At 37.7% G+C, this 25,844-nt stretch overlaps 1 protein-coding gene across 1 annotated transcript in view; it reads right to left on the bottom strand.

Moving 5' to 3' along the window:
• The window catches only part of DSG4 (desmoglein 4), a 35,414-nt gene extending 26,001 nt beyond the window's left edge, over window positions 1-9,413 (bottom strand). Inside the window, exon 1 of the mRNA XM_047792090.1 lies at window positions 9,366-9,413. Within this exon, the coding sequence (XP_047648046.1) occupies window positions 9,366-9,413 (48 nt within the window). The remainder of the gene's footprint in view (window positions 1-9,365) is intronic.
• Between the last annotated feature and the right edge of the window lie 16,431 nt (window positions 9,414-25,844).

The raw sequence follows: 25,844 nt of genomic DNA, 5'->3' as shown, positions 1-25,844 counted from the left end.
CATCCATTTTGAAGGTTGCCTTATGTATCACTTTATTTATTTATGTATTTTTGTCTTTTTTTTTTTTTTTTTTAGGGCCGCACGCTCGGCATATGGAGGTTCCCAGGCTAGTGGTCCAATTGGAGCTGTTGCTGCCGGCCTACACCACAGCCACAGCAACACCAGATCCGAGCCACGTCTGTGACCTAAACCACAGCTCACAGCAATGCCAGATCCTTAACCCACTGAGTGAGGCCGGGGATCCAACCCGCCACCTCATGGTTCCTAGTCGGATTCGTTTCCGCTGACCAGGATGGGAACTCCATGTATCACTTTAATAGAAGTCTTCCATTCTGGTCATTGGGATCCTAGGTTAACAGAGAACTGAAAGATGCTGCAGTTTAGAGCTACAGACTAAACTCAGACATGGGATTCTCAGGCACTGTCCTCCAATGGAAGTAAATAGAAGCACTGTCTTGGTGGATGTCAGGTTGGTGAGCTTAGTGCATCAGCCCAAGGTTAATAAGAAGCTCTCTCTCCTCATCTTCAACTTCCCACTCCCTTCTCTCCCTCCCTCTTCTCTTGTTTTTATTTCTCCTCTTTGATATTCTCTTCCACCTGTTCCTCATGTCCTTTCTGAGGTAGTCTTAGGCTTGACCAAGAATCATTCTAACCTCATTATGCTGCTTCCCCTGAGAGCTATATTCAACCTAATAACCTGATTTTAACTGGGAGGTAATGGGAGTGAATCCTAGCTGGGGTTCTGCTCATAATTCAGTCAATGATGTGGCAGGTAGTTTTCACTCTGTCCTCACCCTGGTTTCTGCCTGCTTACAACAAGCCTGCAAGGTTAATATTGCATCTGGGCAGTATGAAAACACCCACTGGAGGATGGACCCAAATCACTGGTTCTTTTTTCATTGAATTAATTAAACAAAGAGGTTATTCAACTAGGGTGGTCTAATTCTGTGGTGCTGAAGTAAGCAAACCGAAATATAATCCCCTAAAATGCCTCAAGATGACAAAACTGGAACCCAGGGCTGTGGTCAACCAATAGTTCCCTTACTTCGCTTCTGCTTTTTCTCTATAAAAGTGTTTCCCCAGCTTCTGTTGGTGGATTGTTTTTAACTACTAGAAACACTTTGGCAAAACCTGATTTGAATTTATTTTTGTTCAAAAAAAATCTTAAAATGTTCATATGCCTCAGTTTATCTTGTAACAATTCACTGAACACCTAAAGCCTCTCTTGAATCACTTGATGTTATTTTACCAAATTGCTCTGGTTTTACTTAAACTTTGCTGTCCTATGATTGTGGTTCCTGGCTTTGGGAAAATCTCAGTGTTTGTGTTGACTGTTCCTAATATTGTCTTGCAAGGATTTTAAAGGTTTTGCTTATGTAGCTGTAAATTCTTTTTTTTCTGAAAAACGACCTGCTTCTTCAGACTTTTATATAGTGACATTAAAAAATTTCATTGTAAGATTAATCAGCTGTAAAGGATGGAATTTAAGAATATTGTTAAGTGCTGATATTTTAAAATAAAACTGTTATAGTACTTTTTAACTGTAGCCGATAGAATCCAAAAATTGTAGTCATTTGATGCCCAGTCCCATCCATTAAAAATAGATTTAAGTTCTTCTTTAATAGTTAGAAATTTTATTTCATTTCTACCTCTCTTTGAACGATCTCCTTGAAATATCCTATTTCTATTTAGTGAACCATATCCCCCATAGTTTTCTGCTAGTGGAATATATTTTTTAGCTTTCAATATATTTTAATATCATTTAAAGGCTTTTATTGAAAGTCTGTCATACTTCTCTGCAACAAAAATGTGAATAGAAATGTTACTTTATTGGGATTCTGTAATTTTAAGGTTTCAGTGTTAAAAGTCAATTTCTTCTAGATTGAATTTGCTTACAATTGTTATGGGCAGCAAATTTATTGAACAATATGCAAAAATGAAATTTTCGGTACAGTATTATGTATAGAAAGTAAAATTTTATCAGAAGTTCATTGCAAAGAGTTGGATGAAGTTTTTAAAGACAATTAGTTCATGAATAAAACTTACCGCTAGAATTAAATAAGTTTTAGCACCATTCTATTTTGTTTGGTTTTGTTTTTCAGTTGCAAGTACTAACAAAACTTGTTCATACAAACAGGCGGATGATTTGGGATTTTTTTTTTTTTTAGCAGCAGAGTCATTAAATTCTTTAAACTTATTTTGAATCATATCACTTAAATCTACAAAGTAATCTATCAATAAAATGATTTTAGAATGACCTATTAGCTGACATTCTATTAAGTCCTATTTTAATTTTGTTGGAAAAAAGTCCTTGAAAACTATCAGACTTGCAAAAGCATTCATTACGAGCTTTAGAGTCAGTTATTTTTCTCAGTGTTGACATTGATATTTTGAGTTATCCATTAGTTTAGTGACCCAGATACTTTTGTAGCCTATTGCAATATGACATAATAATATGTACTATTCATGAGAAGTGTGATTTTTTAAGGAGGATTTGGAAGAGAACCAGCTTGATACCTTAGGTTCAGGAGCATGCTCTGCATATTGACCTAAGGAAAGAATATATGTGTATGTATACGGATGCTGAGGATCTAATAAGTGATTCACTTAAAACTATCTGTGCACTTGTGTCCTCTGAATTGCTTATGTATCTCAGGAATATTTGTGTCCCAGTTTAAGAGTATTATTATAGCAGCAATTAAGCTGGTGTCAAGTTTCTTAAATCAGTGTATGTTTCTAAGGAAAATAATTTAGATCTCAGAGTGGATATATGGCCCTGCAATATAGTCTAGCTTCATTAAAAGCAATGTGGTATAGATACAAACACTTGAGACTCGGAGGCAGAAGAACTGAGTCAGAGTCTTGGCTCTGTTTAATAGCTCTGTGACCTTAGACAAATCTCATAGCCTCTCTGATTCAGGTCTGATCTAAATAGAATAAAAAACTGTGAAAGTGATAGGCACAGTAACTGCTCAGTCCACTTCTAAAGAGGAAAAAGAGTGAAAGAAGAGTTTTCTTCTGTGCTTTACAAGATATATGTTCACAGCACCCCAGATTAATAAAAGTATTAGTCAACCATTTTTACGGACTTGAAATTAGCCACATCAACCATATTAGTCCTCAGTTTAAAGGGATAAAGAGAGTGTTTGGAGTTCATGTTACCTTGCTCTTGTCCTTTCTAAAGAAGCCAGCTCAATTTAAGGTTAACCAACTATCCAGGGTTACCTTGAGAATACTTGAGTGTAAACTCCTTTTCATCCTTGAATCCTTTTGTCCCTTTTGTTCCCTTAGGCTGGGGCAGCTGCAATGCTAGATCCTAGCATTCTTAATGAGAGCGTACATCGTGCCTGATAGGGGTGGTACACTTCTGGTATTTCTGCTTCCTGCTCAGCTGGCTTGACAGATGAGGGGAACACTGGCCAAGCCTTTCAAATCCTCTCTCTTTATGTGAAGGTCTCCCTGAAGGAACTTTGCAGATTTTATTCTCAGACCCCACAAAACCATGAGCCTTGTCAGGAGCCTTCTCACTTTCCAGGAAACAACAGAGAATGGGTATTTTGGAAGAAACATAAAATGACATCATCTTTCTAAATTGCACATAGTAGCTTAAGTCTATGAGCCTCAGTTATAGTGTAGAGGAGTGTTATGGGCTCCTGGATAATTGCAGAAATTCCTTGCCTGTAAAAGTCACCTTTTTAGAGCATATATAGGTCACACATCATCCTAGGATGTGGTTTGTTCTCAGCTTTTCTAAGAGACATCGGGTAAAATGGTGATGGCTGAATCAGTTACCATCATGGTGGAGGACTAGAAAAGGGATTTAGAAGCAGCTGCAGATGAGGGGCAAAAGTAACCCTGAGGGTGTTACAGTCTCTGTGGCCTGGTTGATGAGAGAGTTCACTGTCTTTCCTTTGTCTTCGGATGTCCTTACAGTGAATTTGCATTAACTAAAGTAACCTGAATAAGACCTTTTCTAGCAATGTAAAAGTGCCTAAGAAGCTGAAATATATGCATCTGTGCTAATTCCAAGAATATGATGATAACTAAGACAGAGTACCAGTATACAAAGGGCTCACATGTTAAAAAGAGGGAGGAAAGCAGATAGATGAGAAAAGATATTGGAATATTATAGACATTGTGAAAGAAGCTTGTATAGGATACAGCATTGGCCCATTTGGGGAAAGGAGTCAATTCTGGATCAATAGATACAGATTTGGACATGTAACATTGGGTTCAAATTCCACTGTACCACTTATACTACATTTATGAATCATTTATGCTCCCCAAATTTCTTTCTTTTTTTTTTCTTTTTATGGCTGCTCCTATGGCATATAGAAGTTCCTGGGCTAGGGGTTGAATCAGAGCTGCAGCTGTCAGCCTACACCACAGCCATAGCAATGTGGGATCTAAGCTGTATCTGTGACCTACACCACAGCTTGCAGCAACACTGGATCCTTCACCCATTGAGTGAGGCCAGGGATCAAACCTGCATCCTCATGGATGTCAGGTTCCTAACCTGCTGAGACGCAAAGGGAACTCCTCAAAGTTTCTTTATTTGTAAAATGAGGGTACCTCTATTTACCCTTCAGGAATCTTGTTATATGTGTGAAATAACTTTCTCAACTGTAAAAAGTTTTACTAGGAGAAGATGGTGAAATGGAACTGCAGTGGCAGAACAAATTCCAGAGAACCACCTCCTTGGTTGTCTCAATTTTTAACCCTCAAGCTCACATTGAGGTTCACAATCCCATTAAAGTTGGCTGTTAGCATAGGGGTGGGAAATATGGTGAAGTAACTTGGTAAGAAAGATAAATTATAAATTAAATCCATTCATTCATCCAGAAATTTTTATCAGTAAAACATTATGTGATAGGCACTGTCTTTTCTGTGGAAGACAAGTTCCGACATTTTATGAGGTATACATTCTGGGGGAATAATAGGATATACAATACGCTTTTTTTTTGTCTTTTTTTTGGTCTTTTTAGGGCTGCACCTGTGGCATATGGAGGTTCCCAGGCTAGGGGTCTAATCCGAGCTGTAGTCATTGGTCTATGCCACAGCCATAGCAACACCAGATCTGAGCCACGTCTGCAACCTCCACCACAGCTCACGGCAATGCCAGATCCTTAACCCACTGAGCAAGGCCAGGAATCGAACTTTCAACCTCATGTTCCTAGTCGGATTCGTTTCTGCTGCGTCATCATGGGAACTCCCTTTTTTTCTCTTTACTTTTTTTTTGTGTGTGTGTCTTTTTAGGGGGATATACAACATTCTGTGGCCATCTAACTTTTGGCAACTTGCTGAAATTTTTCTGGATCTAGTTTTCTTTTTCAGTGCTTTCTTCTAGAGAGAATATGATGATTTTATATATGCCGTGTTGAAACACATATTATTCTGTTACATATAAACTGTGTTTAAATTAGTAGCTAAGGAACAAGGCTACTTTTCATCTCCATAACTTACCTTTTTGAAGTCAGTTTTCGAAGTCATTTGCACACTTAGGACCAACTTACTAATAAGCAGTTCCCTCCCGAATAATACTTATAAAAATAATTGAGTAAAGCAGTTGCTGTCCTCCTAAGGAGATGGTTGAGGTGCCAAGTTCAAGCCTAATTATACCACTTTTGTTTATAATTGAAGGTATATTAAGCAGTGGCATTTGAGTTTGGAAGCCATGTAATTTTCTGCATAGAAAGGAAGGGCAAACATTTCTGATGCAGGTAATATCTGAAGTTTTCCCTCTGGTCTCTCCTCTCACCAACCCTGTCATCAGAGCTGCCCTCTGTGAGTGAAGAATTCCCACTTCGATCCCACGTGGGAAAGAAAAGGAAACGTCACAGCAGCTCAAGCAACCGTTTCACTGCTTTACAAGGACTCCTCCCTGGATACTTCAGGATAAAAGGAGTCATAGAGTATGTACTCAAGATCTAGTTCTGTAAAAAAGAGAAATACCTTTGAAAAAGGTAAAGAAAGCATCAGAGAGTCTCAAGAGTCATGAAATATTTTTAGAGCAGTATGGTACAACTCTACAGGGAGAAATTATTGAGAAGACTTAATATTAAAACTATTGGACATGCTATGGTAATAATCTTGGCTATATTGTGGAATAGGATATTTATTTTTTTAGTTCACCATGAACTCTGAAGGAATTTGAAGGCAAAAATAGATTTTTTTCCCCCACTGCTTTAAAAATGTGTGATTCTTTAGCCACTTATATCAACAACAATAAAAAACAGCTGAGATTTACTTCCACGTAACCTTTGGTATGATGAGGACATTCATGTTTTTAAAACACACAGTACTGAAACCAATCACTTAATGCAGTCTAGGGTATTCTGTTTAATACAAATAAAAAAAGCAAATCAGATAAGGTATTCTTTTTCCCCACCACTCTATACTTCTAGAAATTTACCTGGCAGTAAGATAGGTAAAAATAAATTTCTACCCCTCATGTCAGAATCACATTTGCTTATGTGAGAACTAAATTGATAGGCTAATTCTAAGTATGTTTTACATTTTTTGATGCCTGTTTTCAACTTGTAGTGAGATAGTATCTATATGCTTGGCCACCTATCCTGTTTACTTTCCAGGAGCCAAAATGTTTAATTGAAATGTTTACATTTTACATATTGCATGAGTAATCACTGCGGGTGCACAAAAATTTTTATCTGTTAAAAGCTACATGGCTGTTTGTAATGATCTTATCAACTCGGTAAAATACAGCCTCTCATAGCTAATGACTGCTCTGCCTTAAGTGATTTCTTACTAGTGAAACTTATACAATCCATAGCATGACCTTAAATATTTAGCTAATCCTACTAAGTTATGAAAATATTCAGGAACCAGATATGAACTTCTATGACATACCTATTCAGTAGAGATAATTATGGAATGACAGAGTTTCTGCATTGGAAGAAACTCAGTGACATCATGTCTAACGGTGTTCAGATGTGGGGCACAGGGAGGCCCTGCAAGGTTGAGTGCCTTGGTCAAAAGTTATGCAGTCCCTTTGAGGAGAAGTCATGACCTAGCCCTGGGGCTTCTGAGTCTCCAGTTAGTGTTCACTGCATCTCCCCTCCCCAGTTCATTTTACATGATGAATATCCTTAGGAAGAAGATGCTGGAGGACTCATGTGATACAGTGAAACATTCTGCTGTAGCTTAGAGTTTGGGGCTACCTTTTATGGGTTAAGTCAGTCAAAATCTTCTTTAGAGTACTCTGTGGTTGAGAGATAGATGACACAAAGTACCTGTTGCCGAGAGGCTGCCACACCCTCATTAGGATGAGCTGCAGTGATGCCCCAGAAAGCCTTTGATTTAGTTAATGAGCAAGGGGCAGAGTTCAAGTTCTGGAAATCAAAGACAAGCAGACATGCCAAAGTCCCACATCTATAATATTATATTGATTCTCCCTATACATTTCTTGCATTTGTTCCAACCTTGAAACATGCTGGAAGTTTCTACATCCCAATTCCAAAAGTTATTAATTGACATCTTAAAAGATCTATTAGAAATGCAAAGAGATCTTAAGTCTATCTTAATAACCAAGAAATGTAAAACACAGATTCTTTAGTATCCGTCGGGAGTAGGGAGAAAGTTAGTTTCAAAAAACGCTAAAATTACTAGGTATAATAAATCAATAGTACTAAAAAGAGATCCTGAGAATCTGAAATATAATACTCTTTCAAGGTCAAGAAGAAAAATTAACTCTTCAGTTAAATAATGCTGTCATAAAACATGCCTGTACAGAGAGGAATAGAAGGTGAAATTCAATGCCAGAGGTCGCCTCTGAAATTTTGATGCATGCAATCAGTTTTCCTTCCAGAAAACAAAAGATTTCTGAGTCAAAGCATGCAGGTAACCCACAGAAGTGTAACAAGAAGTCTATATTGATGATTCTTGATTTCTGTTAAAGGTCGAGTCAGAGTCTTCCCTCAGTGTAAATAAATAGTGAACATTGTAACAGGGTATTACAGTTCTGTTTGGAGTTTTTCAGTTTATAGATTTTTTTTTTTCAAAAATTGCCTTGTACTCTGCCTCCCAAACTCAGAGAATAGAGTGTTCTACCACTATTCCCTTCCCAGCTTGGGCTGCTTGTCCTTTGACGGTGTCAGGCTGCTGCACTGCTTTTAAAGTTCATAGAAATGTGAACTTCAGAAGAATGGCACCTGCCAGGCCAACTGTACAACGATGTGTTCCCTTATCTCCCCAGCTTGGCTGCCCACTGCCCTTTGGAACTGATGTTCAGATGAGTCACCTATAATGCCACTTGCCTGAGAATAGACGGAAATCATTGTTCAAGTTTATGTGCAGCACCACTGCTGACCCTCCTGGGAGACAGGGGTGCAGTTAGCTAGAGGTTATTTGGCTTTCTTTGCTTGGAAAAAAAGATATGCACAATTTCCTTACAATCCTCTCCTCTTTTTCCACTTTTTTTTTCTTAACTGTCTTGACTGAATTGTTTTGTCGCTTGACCACTGATAGATTTAAATCTGGTATAATCTAACCTATCTTACTTTATTCTTGCAATAGTCTTTCTCTAACTGAATTGGCAATAGATTGGTGAATTGACTAACCTGAGCTTTGTTCCTCTGAGGAGCTGGCATTAGGAGCTGCCTTACTCTTTGAAGGGTAGAACACTTCTATTTTGTCGCTGATCTGGAAAGCACTTCACACTGTGCGCCCCCGAGGGTTGGAGGAAAGTAATGTAATATCCAAAATGCCATGTTTACTTTAAAGAGATAGATGACCTAAATGTTCCCTTCTGGACTATAAGAACACCTTAATAATTTCAGAAAGCGTTTGTCTTGATGGCTTGGTTTTCTTCATTTTTTTCCTTAGTCATTTCTCACTGGCAAAAAAAATCCTATGACTTAATATTTCATAATTAGTTACAGTGTAATCTCGATATAGCTAGCATTCCTCCACTTTGATACAAACTCACAGGGAAATAACTGTTTAAAAGAAATGCCCTTGATCAACTTTCCTTCCCTACAAATGTAGAACTCGTTTGCACTGGGAATTTTGACAGCAATCTGTCTGATTTAAGTATAAGTAAAAGAAAAGAGACAATTTTATTTCTGATGATGAATTTTAGAATTATTCCAGAACTTTATCTGAATTAGATTATGTCTCTGATGTTATTTAAGTCTAATTCCACCAGATCCTCACCCTGCTTCTCTATGGGATTTATTCCCTCAAACATGGAGAATCCTTTGAAGTCACCAGAGGCTGACCTCACAGAATTCCCTTTGCAGGAAGGGATTTAAAAATGGAGTAAATCCCATGTAGAAAGTCCAGCAACTGACATAAGAGGTGAGGCTTCAAGTTAGCATTTCTTTCCCAGACCTTTATGTTCTACTTACCATTAAAATGATCAAAAGGCAAATGTTCCTGAAAAGGAGCCAATCCATTCCTCCAGGTCTCTCTTGCACAGGAACCCCAGTAAGGCTTGATTTTAGTCCTGTTCCCCTGAGTCCTGAATTCAGCTCTGCAGCAAGATGTGCTTCGAGGTACCCTTCTAAGGAGGGCCTGGGCCTCTGCTGCTCTCTAGGCAGAGGAATGAAGATGTTCTATAATGACTCTGTTTCCCCACCCCAAACTCCTGGGCTGGTCAGGAAGACTGGCATTTCTTGGGCTCTGGGTAAAAGCATAGACACACCTTGATTCTTATTGCAATGAAACCCTTTGTTGGACACCAAAGAAAAATCTTACAGAGTGAGGACAAGATTTACAGGGAAGATACCCAATGAATAATAAATTACTCACAACATGAAAAATAATTAAAATGCTAGGGCCTGTCATCATGCTGAATAAAATTAGTAGGCTTCTTCTTACTGCCAACATTGTAAAAGCAAAATTACATATACTGACACACATACATGTCCACTACAGAATCAACATCAAGGACAGACTTTGAGCAGAGGACACTGTGGAAAGGCACCAGGCCTAAATATTGTGTAGGGAAAAATATAGAATAATGGAACGCTCAATCCTTAATTCTGGTGATTCATGCTTTCCTCCTTAAGAAGTCCTGTATTTGAGATGCGTTCTTCAATTTTAAAGATGCTCTAAGAAATAAAGTTAAGACAAAGAAACTTTAATTTCACTAGTATATTTGTTTCCACATTTTAGCATCTTCTTCTTTTTTTTTGATGAAGGAGATACTTCAAGATTTTAATATGTATTTAATCCCTGAGAAATGACAAAAGAAAATTCAGTTATTTAACTTCCAGAAAGGCACTTTTTTCTCTAATTGAGGAGTAGAATCCTCATGGCAAAGAAACTGTATTAACACATAGGGGAAGTAAACCTTGTCTTTCTAAACCTATAAACTATATTTAATTCTTTTTTTAAAATTTTTTTTAATAATTTTTTTTTATTTTCCCACTGTACAGCAAGGGGGTCAGGTTATCCTTACATGTATACATTACAATTACATTTTTCCCCCCACCCTTTCTTCTGTTGCAACATGAGTATCTAGACAAAGTTCTCAATGCTATTCAGCAGGATCTCCTTGTAAATCTATTCTAAGTTGTGTCTGATAAGCCCAAGCTCCCGATCCCTCCCACTCCCTCCCCCTCCCATCAGGCAGCCACAAATCTCTTCTCCAAGTCCATGATTTTCTTTTCTGAGGAGATGTTCATTTGTGCTGGATATTAGATTCCAGTTGTAAGTGATATCATATGGTATTTGTCTTTGTCTTTCTGGCTTATTTCACTCAGTATGAGATTCTCTAGTTCCATCCATGTTGCTGCAAATGGCATTATGTCATTCCTTTTTATGGCTGAGTAGTATTCCATTGTGTATATATACCACCTCTTCCGAATCCAATCCTCTGTCGATGGACATTTGGGTTGTTTCCATGTCCTGGCTATTGTGAATAGTGCTGCAATGAACATGCAGGTGCACGTGCCTCTTTTAAGTAGAGTTTTGTCTGGATAGATGCCCAAGAGTGGGTTTAGCATCTTCTTAACTCAATATACAGTCAAACCAGTATGGTATAACATTAATTAAATTCTTTTAAATAACCAAAATAGAGTGTGTTCACACCTCATGGCATTTCTACTGATAAAAAAGGACATAACATGGATAGGGAACACCTTTTAAACCCTCATAAATATTTATTGAAGAGAAATTGAAATTGGAAACCTGAGAATATAGGAGGAAAAGACCAAAGCAGCATCTGGATATTTCTGAAAATCATTTCCCCCTTTTCGTGTCTCTTCCCCTTTGTCATTCTGGGCTTAGAACAGGTATAGTTTTCTCATGCAAAAATTGCAGGCTGACAGCAACATCCACAAACATAAAAAGAACATGTAGTTAAATGTTCTCATTGCAAATGGGTGTTGGTTGGAGAACTTTAAAGGGAGACTGAATCTTGTCTTTACTACCCCATCCCTGCAATTCAGAAACAAGGCAGGTCTATCATAGTAATGGAATGTATTGCAAATAACACTTAGTCCCCTGAGAACATTAATTTAGCATTTTTGGAATCATAGGAAAGAGTCTAGGCAATTAGAAAGCTAGCATAGTATTCTAAAGTGAATAGAAATGAATTATATGTTGAAGATATTGTGAGACAGAGAGAAGGAAATTATACTTAAGCAGTGGAAAGAAATGAATTGTTACAAAGAGGCAGTATTTGGATAGATCTGCCAAAGCCAAACTGTGTATTTGGGGATAGCTGCCTAATTCAAAAATATATAAGCTGACCTGATAAATCATGTGTATGGATCATATTTTAAAATACATCTTTGGAGTTCCCGTCGTGGCGCAGTGGTTAACGAATCCGACTAGGAACCATGAGGTTGCGGGGGTTCGATCCCTGCCCTTGCTCAGTGGGTTAATGATCCGGCGTTGCTGTGAGCTGTGGTGAAGGTTGCAGACGTGGCTCGGATCCTGCATTGCTGTGGCTCTGGCGTAGGCCAGTGGCTACAGCTCCGATTCAACCCCTAGCCTGGAAACCTCCATATGCCATGGGAGTGGCCCAAAGAAATAGCAAAAAGACAAAAAAATAAATAAATAAATAAAATACATCTTCGGGTGGTCCTCCAGATTGTCTAGAACTAACACACATACATTCACAGGGTGGATATTAACCCACTCTTTCGTTGTAAGCTAGATTAGTCTTTAAACCAAGAGTTGAGAAAACCTATGCTTGAGCAAATAAGCATTTAAAAAATTCTCTTTTAACTGTTTTATACCCAGCTGAGCTTTCATCCTTGTTTTCATGAATTTTTGTCCAGAAATTTGAAATGTAATAATTGCATCTATCATGGAACAATTTTCTTTCATAGCTAGGTCAGAACAGCATTAAATTACTCTTAGTCTTTGAAATCTATCCTCTATCAGTAGTACTTAGGAATGCAGAACATTTTCCTTTTGTTTCTCCATATGTCAGAGGTACAAAAGATGCTACCACTTGAGATTATTTCCAAGAAAAAGTGTGGTGTGAAGTGGTTCTTTCCAATCTGGCCTTCCAAAGACCTTTTAATTGGCTCTGACTGTGTTGTATCCCTGTTTTTATTTTTTATACCAAGCACTTGACCTATTTTGGAATAAAGAAGGACAATGAGAATTTGTACTGTATCAGTAAGTGGGGATATTCCCTGGCTAACTGTGTGGTTTTCTATCCCTAGAAACACACCACAAACAACTCTGCAGATGGTTTATGGTTTATGTCTTATGGAAATGCAGTGTTCAATACTGCTTATGAGCTGAAATTATAGAAACACAGGAGGAGAAAATAAAGTGTCTCAAATAAATAGAATTTTAAAAATATGGCTGACATCCTCTTTCTTTGTGCCACCCATATTATCCTGGCCCATGTACATAAAATTCTTATTGGTACCTGCATCAAAAGAAGAATATGAGAGAATGGTACTTAATCCAATCTGTTCTCTCTTCCTTCTCTTGTCTCCATGTAATAATATAGCCCAGAGAGGCTGAAAAGTTTATTAGTACTATAAAAAGAGCAAGAATTCCACCTCCTAATTTATAGGCAATTTATATATTCATATACTAAGCCACTTTTCAGTATTGGCTAGATGTGTGAAGGCAAAGTAGAAAAGAGCTGATGCTGAATGTTATTACCTTTTTTAAAAAAAGCCTTCTTATATTTTAGAGTTGACACAACTATTTTTAACAGCTGACACTGCAAAGGGAAATTTTTTTTTCTTTTTAGGGCCACTCCCACAACATATGGAGGTTCACAGGCTAGGGGTCCAATTGGAACTACAGCCACCAGCCTACACCACAGCCACAGCAACACAGGATCTGAGTTGTGTCTGTGACCTACACCACAGCTCACAGCAACACTGGATCCTTAACCCACTGAGTGAGGCCAAGGATCAAACCCACAACCTCATGGTTCATAGATTTGTTTCCTCTGCTCCATGACCAGAACTCCTTGCAAGGGGAAATTTAAAGTAAATTTGCCCGTAGTATTTGATTTGCTCACATGAAAGTGTACATTGAATTTCAGGGCTCTTGATCGTCAATTCTTGTTCGTGTTCTTCTGTAATATGGTCTTATCTTGCTTCCAAAGTCGTAGGACATTTTCATTCCATATGTCATACCCATTTAACACATAGCAAGCACTTTAATATATATTTTTAAAATAACACCACAGAGGACAGCTAATCCAGTACGTTCCAGGACAAATTCTTTTTGAAAAGAAAATGAAATCTACACAGGCAAAGATATTATGAAAATGATGTTAGGGCAAAGTTTTCCATCAAATTATTATAGTTTAGGGTTACTGGTGGGTATTATATAAGTATCTAAGGGCAGCTTAATTTCTTGAAAACAGGTCTTAGAGCAAAGGAAATTTAAAAGTTATTTATGGTCCCAAACTACGTCAAATGCTGAAGGCAAGTAGGTTCTAAAGTTGACTGGAGCAGAGGGTTTTCATTAGCATGGGCCTGGGGGGATGGACAAAATGTAAAGCTGTCTTGGTTTTGACCTAGAGCTGTTGCTGTGAATACATGTCTGTTCACTTTGAGATAACAGCATTGAAAATAAACAACCTGTCACCTCATTAAAGCCAGTTTATGTACGGCAACGAGGGTGTTAGCAAACCAGGTTATTTAGTGGGTGTTAGAAATCATGGAGCTAAACATCGGTTTTCTCAAGAGTTAGGTTAATACCATGAAGATGATAGTTTACACCCTAAAATCATACTTACCCACAGAGAGAGGTGCCTTGTTGATTCCCCATGACTTCATGTCCTTGGTGTGGGATGTCTTCCAAATAAGGGCAGAAGGAATAGCGTGGCTTCTAGCTCTGTATTAATTAAAGTGTGTTACTTACATACTTATTACATATGTGCTGCATACTTATCCCCCAAAATATCATTGTAGTCCACCCCTAGACTCCCAATCATGACAACAGTGGCGGCTGTTCTACAGTATGATAATTACTTAGATGTCACTATGACTCTTTAATGGCACTGTTAGTGTCCTTTGGCAAAGCTATTATGGCAGAGTTTACCTTTGATGCTATTAGTTATGCATCTGGCAGACTCTGAATGGGATCTGGGCTCAGGTTGTTTGGGAAGAATTCTGGAAACAAGGAGCTCAAAAGCTATATAGTCCTTTTGGAAATATAATTCTTGGGCCACTAGCACCAAAATTGTATGGTTCAGTACATAATGAATATGGATTTACTGAATCAGAATCTCTGGAGGTGGGACCTAGAATTATTCATTCTTAACATGCTTTCTAGTTTGAGTAAATTGTACTTTTTTATTATGAATTTCTGCATTTCATTTAAATCTAATTAACTAAGTTGATTATAATATTCTCATTACTTTTCTAATATCTGTATAATCCACAGTTATGGCCTATTTTAAAGAATTCTTGATATTTTAAATTTGTGTATTCTCTTTTTGTTTTGATCAGTCCTCCTAGGTATATGAATTTCATTATATTTTTATTTGGTAGTATATGCCTGATTTTTTCGATATAAGAATCTTTTAAGGTATTTTTCTGGATTCTATTGTTTCTGCTGGTTTTTACTCTTGAAGTTTAGTTGGATTTGTCCTTGGGTTACCTTGAATGTGCGATAGTATTCTCTTTCTTCCTTCTTCATTTCTGTGGGGTCAGAAGCTAAAGATGACATCTTTAAGGAGTCTTCCTTCCAGCTTTGATTCCTCTACTGACCAGGGATGTGGAATGAGTTTCCTAAAAGAATGTCGTCTGATCACCCTCTAGCTTGCCTGCATCACAGCCGGCAAGTGATCTAAATCTTAGAAGATTGTATCATTTACTTTTAGAAAATCTCCACTCCTTGAGAGATCAGAAGTATTTAGAAATTCCTAGTTTTGGCCCACATTTCAGTGCGTGTATGCGCTTTTTGAAGATGGATTGTTATTTTCATTTTTATTTTATTTTATTATATTTTTTGCTTTTTAGGGCCACTCTCGTGGCATATGGAGGTTCCCAGGCTATGGGTCCAATTGGAGCTACAGCTGCTGATCTGCATCACAGCCACAGCAACATCAGATCCAAGTTGCATCTGTGACCTACACAACAGCTCACTGCAACGCTGGATCTTTAACCCACTGAGCAAGGCCACGGATTGAACCTGCAACTTCATGGTTCCTGGTCAGATTTATTTCCACTGCACCATGACGGGAACTCCAGATTGTTATTTTCAACTATTATTTTATCTTATTTCATAGAATCGATAGTGTAAAAATATCTTGATTCAGTTATCATTAACTGGAAATCTTCATTGTCTTCATTTCTATCACATTTATTAGTTTTTATTGTTTAGAAGTTAAAATATGTTTTTATTTTGTTTATGTTATGTAGCTTATCTCTAATTATAGTTTCTTGCTTGTTGTGCTCATATAGTTATCTATAGACAGGATCAATGTCCTATGCCGGTGTGCCATATTGAAATGGGTAAATATTTAGATCTAGTTCAAGTTCCAGGAATTTTACCAACTGGGTTTGTTTCCATGAGTGAGTTAATTTACCTCTGTAAATTGAAAACTCCTTATCAATTTTCTTCCCTGGTAGGTTTTGGGACTTTAAATTAGATATATTTTTATAGAAAAATTAGCTCATAGTGTACTCTCTTTGAGTAGTATTCTGTCTTTCATAATATGAAGAGTGTATATATCTTTAACAGACTTGCCATTTATTAAAACCTCTGGAATTAGGTACAGATATAATTTATTTTTTCTATATACTAGCATTCAGTTTTTAGTAGTGGTCATTGAATATGACTTTTTCACATTGTTTGCTACTCTAATTTATAACACATTAATTTCTTACAATTTTGTATCTGCGTTTAAAATTTTCTCTTCTTAAATGGTTTTTAGCCCTCTTTTTGGTTTTAATAACTTTTAAAATACATTATACATCTTAAACAATATTGCTCTCTATCCTTACTTAACAAATAACAATGTTTTAGAAGGAAAGCTTTTGGGTTGTTAATGATTAGGGTGTTGCAAGGAGAAGATCAGCCAGCCAGTCACCCAAATGGGGCCTATTCATTATCTAACTTGGCCTGAATTCCCCATTGCAAGGTTTACATCTGAGTTTTCCAGGTTCGCATTTATTATTGTCTTTATATTGAAAGCCAATCAGTTCTCCTGGTGATTGATGCTTATAGAAGATGATTTTTAAAGTAGAATATTAATTTATTAGTTTGCAGTAGGGGATCTTTCCATGGTGGAGTAACCATAAAGTTAACATTCTTCTCCAGAGGGCCTCTACTTATCCTACCAACCAAGATACCAACCCCAAATTGTTTATTGATCATGAATAGAGAGCAAAGGGAGTTCTCCTTGTGGCTCAGGGGCTTACAAACCCGACTAGCATCCATGAGGACCTGGGTTCTATCCCTGGCCTCTATCAATGGGTTAAGGATCTGGCATTGCTGAGGCTGTGGTGTAGGCTGGAAGCTGCAGCTCCAGTTCAGCCCCTAGCCTGGGAGCTTCCATATGCCGCAAGTGTGGCCCTAAAAACAAAACGAAACAAAAAAACAACCCCCCCCCCAAAAAAAACCTAAAAAAGAATAGAGAGCAAAGATGGATAGATATTTGACATGCCCATCTTCTAAGCTACAGGAGTATCTAGTAGAATAGTGTTCCCCTGTGAGAAGGAACACCTTTATTTATTCTCCCAGAGAATAGCATGTGAAAAGATCTGAATTTCTACCTATATTTGATTTCATCTATCAGGTGATATTTGATATGATTTAACAATCTCACAGGGTTCTGGGAGCACTTTTATGTTGCTTTCATGATCTTTGTCACTTAAAGAAAGCTGAATTCTCATTGCATTTCTCTGGATTCTCAAATATTTGAAAAATATTTAGTTATAATTGGAAATAAACTATTTTTATTTTAGTTTACTCTTTAATTCTAACTACAGACTAATAAGGTCTAAATTTTTATATACCCAATCTTTCCCCAAAGCATATTTAATACAACTGGTTAAGATATATTTTACAATCTAACAAAATTAATTTATATTGTCCCTCATTTTAGGGAGGCATCATCAGAGTTTTCTGGTGGCTCAGAGGATGAAGGATCCATTGTTACTGCAGTGGCTCGGGTCACTGCTGTGGCACAGGTTCAGTCCCTGGCCTGGGAACTTTTGCATGCTGCAGGTGAGGCATTAAAAAAAAAAAAAAGTATCCTCATGCCAAAGAATAATTTCGAAAGAGATGTTCTGTTGGGTATGGTGGAAACTTGACAAGCAATATGATGTAATTTAGGGACCTAGTTCTCATACAGACCATCAAAGCAAGAGTGGATTTTAGAAAAACCGAGGTGTGAATGGATTACATTTATTTGTATATCCAGCAAATCATTATTGAGTTTCTGCTTGTCACTATGCTGACCTCCTGTGCATCGCACATTAATTCAAAACTTGTATTTAATTATTTTCATATTTAAATGATAACAATTTTTGATGTACCATCTTCAGTAAGCTAGTAGGTGCAAGTGTATGTTTCAGAAATGAAGTGAATTTTCATGTAGTTAGAAATAAGCTATTAAAGTGTTGGGGCTATGTATTCAAGAAATGATGACTTTAATTGACTCATAGCTCTTGTTTCTGGCAGTAAATAGACATCCAAACCAATTATCTATCAAAGTCACCCTTACATCTGTAACAGTAAAGCTAAGTCATGTATTATAGGAGAATGATTATATGTCTAAGCACTTTATAAGAACAAGCATCTAATTAACAGAAATAGATATAATATCAGAAAGGTACAAATTAATGATAAGGGGGACTTGAATACTTTCCTATTTTATATCATTGGGCTTTGTTATCAAATATATCAATACATTAACTTATGATCCACTCTTATTTACAGTGGAATGTTCAAGAAATGCCTGTCGAATCAGAAAGTTCTGAGGTTTCATGTGGCACATTTCATCTGAGAGTGCTGTGGAGTGTACCAGTGGCAATAACAGATGATTTGGTACCTGCTCCCTATTTGCTTTTATCCTTTCAGTGCCCACACGCCCAGTTTCTACCTGCCAGTCCTTGTGACCCTTCATTTCGTGGGTGCCATAGCTACTTTACCCACCTGTGCAGCAAGCACGGGGAGTTCTGTCTCCAGCGGTGGTCTTCAACTGTTAACTGATCGTAGCTTTTGTCTCAATACACAATCGCCCTCATTCCTGGGATGCTTCAGCTCTGTGGTGCAACTACTACACCAGCTTTAGGGTTTGCCCCACGAGGGCTGAGCTTCGATTGTCGATTGTCCGATTGTCCGTGGTGATCACTGGCTTTCATTGGTTGCTTTTCCTTCCCTCTTTCATCTTCCCATTTACAACTGGTGGTTCCTTCCCCTTCATTGCTCCTCCCCCAAAAGGTTACCCTCAAAGGTTATCCTGTGAATGCAATTGATGATCAAAACAACCTGAGACACCTGGGTCAGTAATTTATCAAGCAGAAGCTGGCACACATTTTGAGAAAGACATCTATTCATGTGAATGCAGCCAAGTATTTTCCTTTGAAAAATGTGACAAATTCCATTTTGGGTTCCTGGAAAGTTCTTGAGGCAGGGGTTTTCCTCCTTAGGTTTTATTTAAGGAGGATGACTGGGACACAGGCACAAAGCAGACTGGGATATACTAAGTTTGGCATTATTAAGCTTTGTTTGTAAACTGGGAAAATCAGGTCTTCCAGGGTCAGCTGCACATTGTCTTATTTGAATTCAGTCGCCAAATACATAGTGTTTGTATCTGTTTCAAACTTCTTGACCAATTTAATAGTCTCCATTTGTATTTATTATGCTTGAGTTTTTGCTGAGACATTTTTATAGTGAGATTTGAATTTAATCTATTTCTTGGTGCCCCTTTCCAATTTCTTTTGGCATGTTGCTGTATTAAACTGTCTAGGGCTTTTGTTTTATTTTTGTCACTTTTGTTACCGAACTGTATGGTCAAACCAGGTAGTAGGAGTTGCTCATTAGGAGAGCTAGCAATAGGTGATCCTTTAAAAGTACAAATCTGAGCAGAGCACTCCTCTGCCCACACTTCCCAGGGGCTCTCCATTTCACTGAGGATGTCTTTCATGGCTGCAAGAATTCTTACAGTGACCTGCAATGTCAGACTCCAGCTCATCTCTTGTCAACACTCAATCTTCATTTCTTACTGCTTTCCTTCTTCTACTCCCTCCTCTAGGTCTCCTTTTTCTTCTCTGAATACCCCAAGCACATGCCTACCTCAGAAGTTTTGCAATTTTGCAGTCCCTTCTGCCTGAAGTGCCCTGTACCCTGATAGTCACAGGGCTTGTACCTTAATCTTCTTCAGGTATCTGCTCAAATCCTGCCTATGATAGAACCCTGGCTCAAATACCTTTTATAAAAAGTATCTTGGAGTTCCTGTCGTGGCTCAGTGGTTAACGAACCCAACTAGCAACCATGAGGATGCAGGTTCGATCCCTGGCCTTGCTCAGTGGGTTAAGGATCCAGCATTTCTGTGAACTTTGGTGTAGGTTGCAGATGTGGCTTGGATCCTGCATTGCTGTGGCTGTGGCTAGTGGCTGCAGCTCTAATTCAACCCGTAGCCTGGGAACCTCCATAGGCCACAGGTGTGGCCCAGAAAAGACAAAAGACAAAAAAAAAAAAAAAGAAAAGAAAAGAAAAAAAAGTATCTCTCCCCTCATCCTATACTCCTTAGCCTATTGCCCTTATTTATTTTTCTCTTGGCCACTTACTGCCATCTAACATACTGTGTATATATGTTTATCACCAGACCTCCTTTATCTTCTCCCTGACCTGAACATAAACTCCATGAGGAGTTTTGTTCACTGTCTTCTCATCACTGCTTGGCGACTATTAGGCATTCAATAATTATTTGCGGAATGAATGAATGAATGAATTGGTCAAAGAAAGGATTTCTGAAGAAATGTTACTTAAAATTGCTACCTAAAAGATGAAAAAATGCAACCATAGGAAAATGAGGAGGAAAATGATCCATTCAGAGTGAATACCGGTTGCAAAGGCCAAAGCATTTCTTCAGTCCATTTATCTCACCTTCTGCACTACAGCTATTATAGTCGAAGACACTATCATCTTTCCAACACCATCTTTTATCTCAGATCAGGCAGGTCCCTACCTAAAAGCTATTCTAAGACATGCAATGAAAATTCATTGAAATTCTTAAAATAAGAGATTAACTTAATCTAATTCATATTTTAGAAGGTCACATGGGCTCACCTATAGAAAATTGTTTGAAGAAGACCAGTATAGAAGTAGAGAGACCACCTAAGAGGAAGTTCTGATAGAAGTGGTAGATGGAGATGGAAGTTATTAGGTGGCTTGATTTTGGTTATCATATCAACAGGACTTACTAATGCATCAAATGTGTGGGATGAAAGGATGAAACCCTGGAAGAATATTTAGTTTCTGTTTTGAGCAGTGGTCAGTGGAGTCATATTTATTGGGATGAAGGATATTAGAGAATAAATTATAATTTTAATATTGAACATTTAAAAGGGGCTTGGGTGAGTTATCATAGAGATAGTGTGGAGTGTTAAGAGGAGAGGTCTTGGGACAAACTTTAGGAGAACATTACCATTTAAAGATGGGTAGGTGAGGAACAAACAAAAAATAGTAAGAGAGAGAGTGGCCAATGAAATATAATCAATATCCCTAGAGGGTGGTGTTATAGAAGCCAAGAAAGAAGAGTGTTTCAAGGAAGAGAGAATAGTTACTTTTTTTCATGTTCTTTCCAAAGTTTAAGAAAGGTCAGGACAGAAACGTAGCCCTTGTGTCTGGCAATGTATAGCTCTTAGACAAACTTGACAAAGGCCATTCTGATGGGCTGGTGGGTGAGTGTTGAAGTCTGATGGGACATAGGAAAGAAAAGAAAGCAGGTATACACGAGTCTTAAGAAGTTTGGTGAGGAGTCCCTATTATGGCTCAATGGGTTAAGAACCTGACATAGTGTCCGTGAGGATGTGACACAGTGTCTGTGGCCTGGCTCTGTGGGTTAAGGATCCCCCACTGCCTCAAGCTGTGGTGTAGGTTGCAGGTGTAGCTTGGATCCTGCATTGCTGTAGCTGTAGAGTAGGCCTGCAGCTGCAGCTCTGATTTGACCTCTAGCCCAGGAACTTGCATATGCTGCAGATGCAGCGGTACTCCCCCCCACCCCCAAAAAAGAAGTTTGATGGTATAAATTTAAAATTGAGGCAGTAGCTACAGGGAAGGATGCTGATGGAAATATTCTGGGGGAGGGAGAGAGAGACAGACCAGGAAAGAGACTATTAAGAAAGGAGCAAAGTCCTTGAGCACAAATGGGGAATTGCCTTTTTATATGAGTGGGACACCAACTCCATTATAATACAGTGTGGGGAGAATATGGATGTAAATGTAGGTGACCGTGCAGGTTTGGCAGAGGAAGATGAGTGGATTCAAGATTGATGACTTTTATTTTCTCAGTGAACAATAGGATTATGTCATCCACTAAAAGGAAGGAAGGAAGAACAGGTTTGGGAGGGTTGAGGACAGAGACAGTAGAGAACAGTAATCTAGTATAATGAAACGGAAAGTCTATTATAGAATCAGACAGGATTTAGGGACACATTTGATGTAAATCTGAGGTTTGAAATTGAGTTTTTAAAATAACAATTCAACTCACCTGAATCATTTGTTTAGCTGTTTGTGTGCAGACAGCGATGGGGCAGGTGTGTGAAAAAATTCAGGGTACAAAGAGGGAGAGGAGGACAAGGAGGTTGAAGCTAGGCTCCAAGAGGTGACTGTAGTTGGACTCATGAAGTTTGGCAAGGAAGGAAGTGAAGCTGACAGATGGTGAGAAAGTGGTGGGAGTCTGAAGAATGGAAGCTTTGATAAGGTGGAGGAATTGCAGCAACCTGGATACTTAAGCATGTGAGCTGGAAGGATAAGGAGGAAGGAAACTGAGGTATCCAAGGTACTGATGTGCTGTGTTATGACAAGGAGGCAGGTGACTGAGGTGGGCTGAGGGGATGGAGGTCTAGGAACCGAGAATGGAGGTGTCGTGTGCCTCATCCAGGGGTCCTTTAAGTTACTGTGAATACACCAAGGAGTTGGAGAAGTCAAGAAGACTGTGGGCCAGAATATTAGAGCCTTCAGTAATAGTGGGGACATTAGTAAGAAGTCGGTAAATGGCACCAGGAGAAGTGAGAGGGAGGAGTATAAGCATATGTCTGAAAAGGGGAAGATTTTGGGTACAGCAAAGCCATAATGTTCTGAAAGTGGCATTGGAGAGCAAAAAGGAGATGCATCCCAGTGTAGATGAAAGGGTATCATTTTAAAAGCAAATAAGGGAGTTCCTGTCATGGCGCAGTTGTTAACGAATCCGACTAGGAACCATGAGGTTGCAGATTTGATCCCTGGCCTTGCTCAGTGGGTTGAGGATCTGGCATTGCCGTGAGCTGTGGTGTAGGTCACGGACTTGGCTCAGATCCTGTGTTGCTGTGGCTGTGGTGTAGGCCGGTGGCTACAGCTCCGATTGCACCCCTAGCCTGGGAACCTCCATATGCCGAGGGAGCGGCCCTAGAAAAGGCACAACGACAAAAAAAAAAAAAAAAAGGCAAATAAGGAAAGCCACTTAAAGAAATAAAATGCTGATAAGAACAAAAAAATTAGAATATGGAAAAGAAAAAAGTGAAAGCATAAAGATGCTAAAAGTATCAAAAGTTTAAAGTGCAAGTTATTTATCAATTTATCATTTACTTATTTGCGTGAGGCTGCTTAAGGCTGTGTTCTTGTTTGTTTTTTTTTTTGTCTTTTTACGGCCACACCTGCAGCATATGGAGGTTCCCAGGCTAGGGGTCTAATTGGAGCTGTTGCTGCTGGCCTACGCCAGAGCCACAGCAATGCCAGATCTGAGCCATATCTGCGACCTACACCACAGCTCATGGCAACGCTGGATCCTTAACCCACTGAGCAAGGCCAGGGATCAAACCCCCGCAACCTCATGGTTCCTAGTTGGATTCATTTCCACTGCTAAGGCTGTGTTCTGACATTTCGAAGGAGCCCTCTGGAGAGTAGGCTCCTCAGTAAATATGGAAAAAGAAGAGGTAGGAAACAAAAAAGGAAAAACTTTAACAGTCTGAAAATAATTATTTCTTCCCTTATGTGGACTGAAAATAATAACTAGATTTGATAACCTCCAATTATTCCTTATATTCTAAAACCCATCCCCACCTTATAATTCAGAAAAGATAATGAAGGCACATTAATCATTTTATTGCTGTAAATATAACTCTGGAAATTACAAACCAACTTAAAATAGCCAACAGATGACCAAGCAAGGAACTAGCACCCAAATAATCCAAGAAATTTATATTGAAACTTGAAGGAAAGCACCTTGTTGTAAACACCACCCAAGATGAATGTTAGAGTTTCAAAATACTTGTAAAATAGCAAAAGAAAAATTAGCTAGGCTAAGTATAGCTTGATGATAAAAGTGTTTAGTAATTCAAATATGACTAAATGGGGGAATGTAGACAACTCAGCAATAGATTATTCATTGTTTAAAAATTATTTGATGGGGAACACGCTGATCCATTTATGCTTTTGTTCTAATATAAGTAGAATAATTTGAAACTGGGAGACGTTCTATTTTATGAGTATTAATAACTAGTATATTCTAGCACAATGTAAAGTAGGTCTTAAGAACACTAGAAATCTCTCCAAAGATTGGAATTCATTAAATTTATTAAATAGGCATGGGGAAATGTGGAAGTGCTATCCAAAGTTTGTTTTGGATTTCAAATGTCTTTCTAAAAAAGCGAGGGCCATTTTGGCCCAGATTATAAGCCTTTAAAGTTTTACTAAAGTCAAAGGATGTCATCTGTATTATACCCCAGCCAACATTCAAGTGTTGGTATAAATTCAGAAATGAATTGTGTCCATAACTAGAAATATCCAGTCCGAGTGAATATGTAATTTTTGAAACCATATAATTAAAATTCTGTCAGAACATTACACTGAATGAAGATTATGAGGCTAAAAACTTTTTCTGTAAATGTAGAGCAGATGTCCAGATGAAGGCCTATAAATACCCCAAATAGATACTTTTTCTATAAGTTTTTCAGTGCAAATACAGTTATATCAGGCAATATACAAGAGGCTAATAATATGCAGCAGATATATCTGGAATTCAGTGTCAAAATTAGCTCAAAATTAGCTCAAGATTAGCTCAAGGTATTTTGGTTGATATTAAAAAATAAAGTATTTATAATACACCAATCTTTGCCCCTAACGACTACCTCTTTGGAAAGTGAGATGTTTTATAAATATTAAACATTTTGTTTTCAAACTATATACACATAACATTTAAAGCACTATTTATTCCTTCTCTTTTTTTAAGAGCAAGTTGATCTGAGCCTCAGCTTGCTGTGTGGATTTGAATTATAACTATTCACTTATAAAAATAATTTTCATATACTGTCTTAAGTCTGTGGAATGATGTAAGGCCTATGAGTAAAACATCTAAAGAGAAGAATTAAATTCTAAAGGCTATTTGTTAAAAAAAATTACATGCCTTTAAATGACTATTAGAATGGTTGATGTCTAAAAAAAGGTAATTTTAAACTTTAGAAATTATTACAACATTGTAAATCAACTATACGCCAATAAAACTTTAAAAAATGGAAAAAAAATAAAATTTAGGAAGAAAAAGTTAAGACATCAATGTGTAATCCTGAAAAAAAAGTTTTATTTGTAAGTATCTTCCTAGAAAGATTGATGGCTAATACTGCCATTTTTTTTTTCTTGTTATCTCCCACGGATCTTACTAACAATAGTTATTAAGGATAGTCACTCTGGCATTTGTTAGACAATTTTAAAAAAGCATTACTGGAAGATATTAGGAGTCTTAAAACACTTTTGATGATATGTCATATAAAGTAACAAATTCTAATAATAATTATTTTCATTTCTTCAAACTCCTGGACCCAGGCACACTCAAGTATATTTCAGCAAGTAGCTTTTGACTTTATTTCTGAAAATATTACCTGTTATTAATGGAACCCCCAAACAGGAGAAAGAAATAAAAGAAAGACTCCCTGTGAATTATTTTATTTACACCTCTGCATTTTGGCATGCTACGGACTACTGGAATTTTACATAGCCTACAGAGTTAAAATAAGATGTATATTGTGCTTTGAAAATATTGACATAATCTGATATAACACAGAGCAAAATAGCTCTGGCTAAAATAATTCACTCCCCAACCCTCTTTGACAATTGTTAGAAGTCCAATAACTACTCTTTGATCTTGTAACACTTAGTAAATTTGAATAATTGAGGGGGGACTAATCCTTAAAAGATTTTTGTCATATCCAGTTTCACATTCCTGAGCATTAGTAACATTT

Source organism: Phacochoerus africanus, chromosome 8 (assembly GCF_016906955.1).
Source record: "Phacochoerus africanus isolate WHEZ1 chromosome 8, ROS_Pafr_v1, whole genome shotgun sequence".
NCBI classification, from domain to species: Eukaryota; Metazoa; Chordata; class Mammalia; order Artiodactyla; family Suidae; genus Phacochoerus; species Phacochoerus africanus.
The sequence above is the reverse complement of the archived record's forward strand: the minus strand, read 5'-3'. Positions and strand labels throughout refer to the sequence as shown.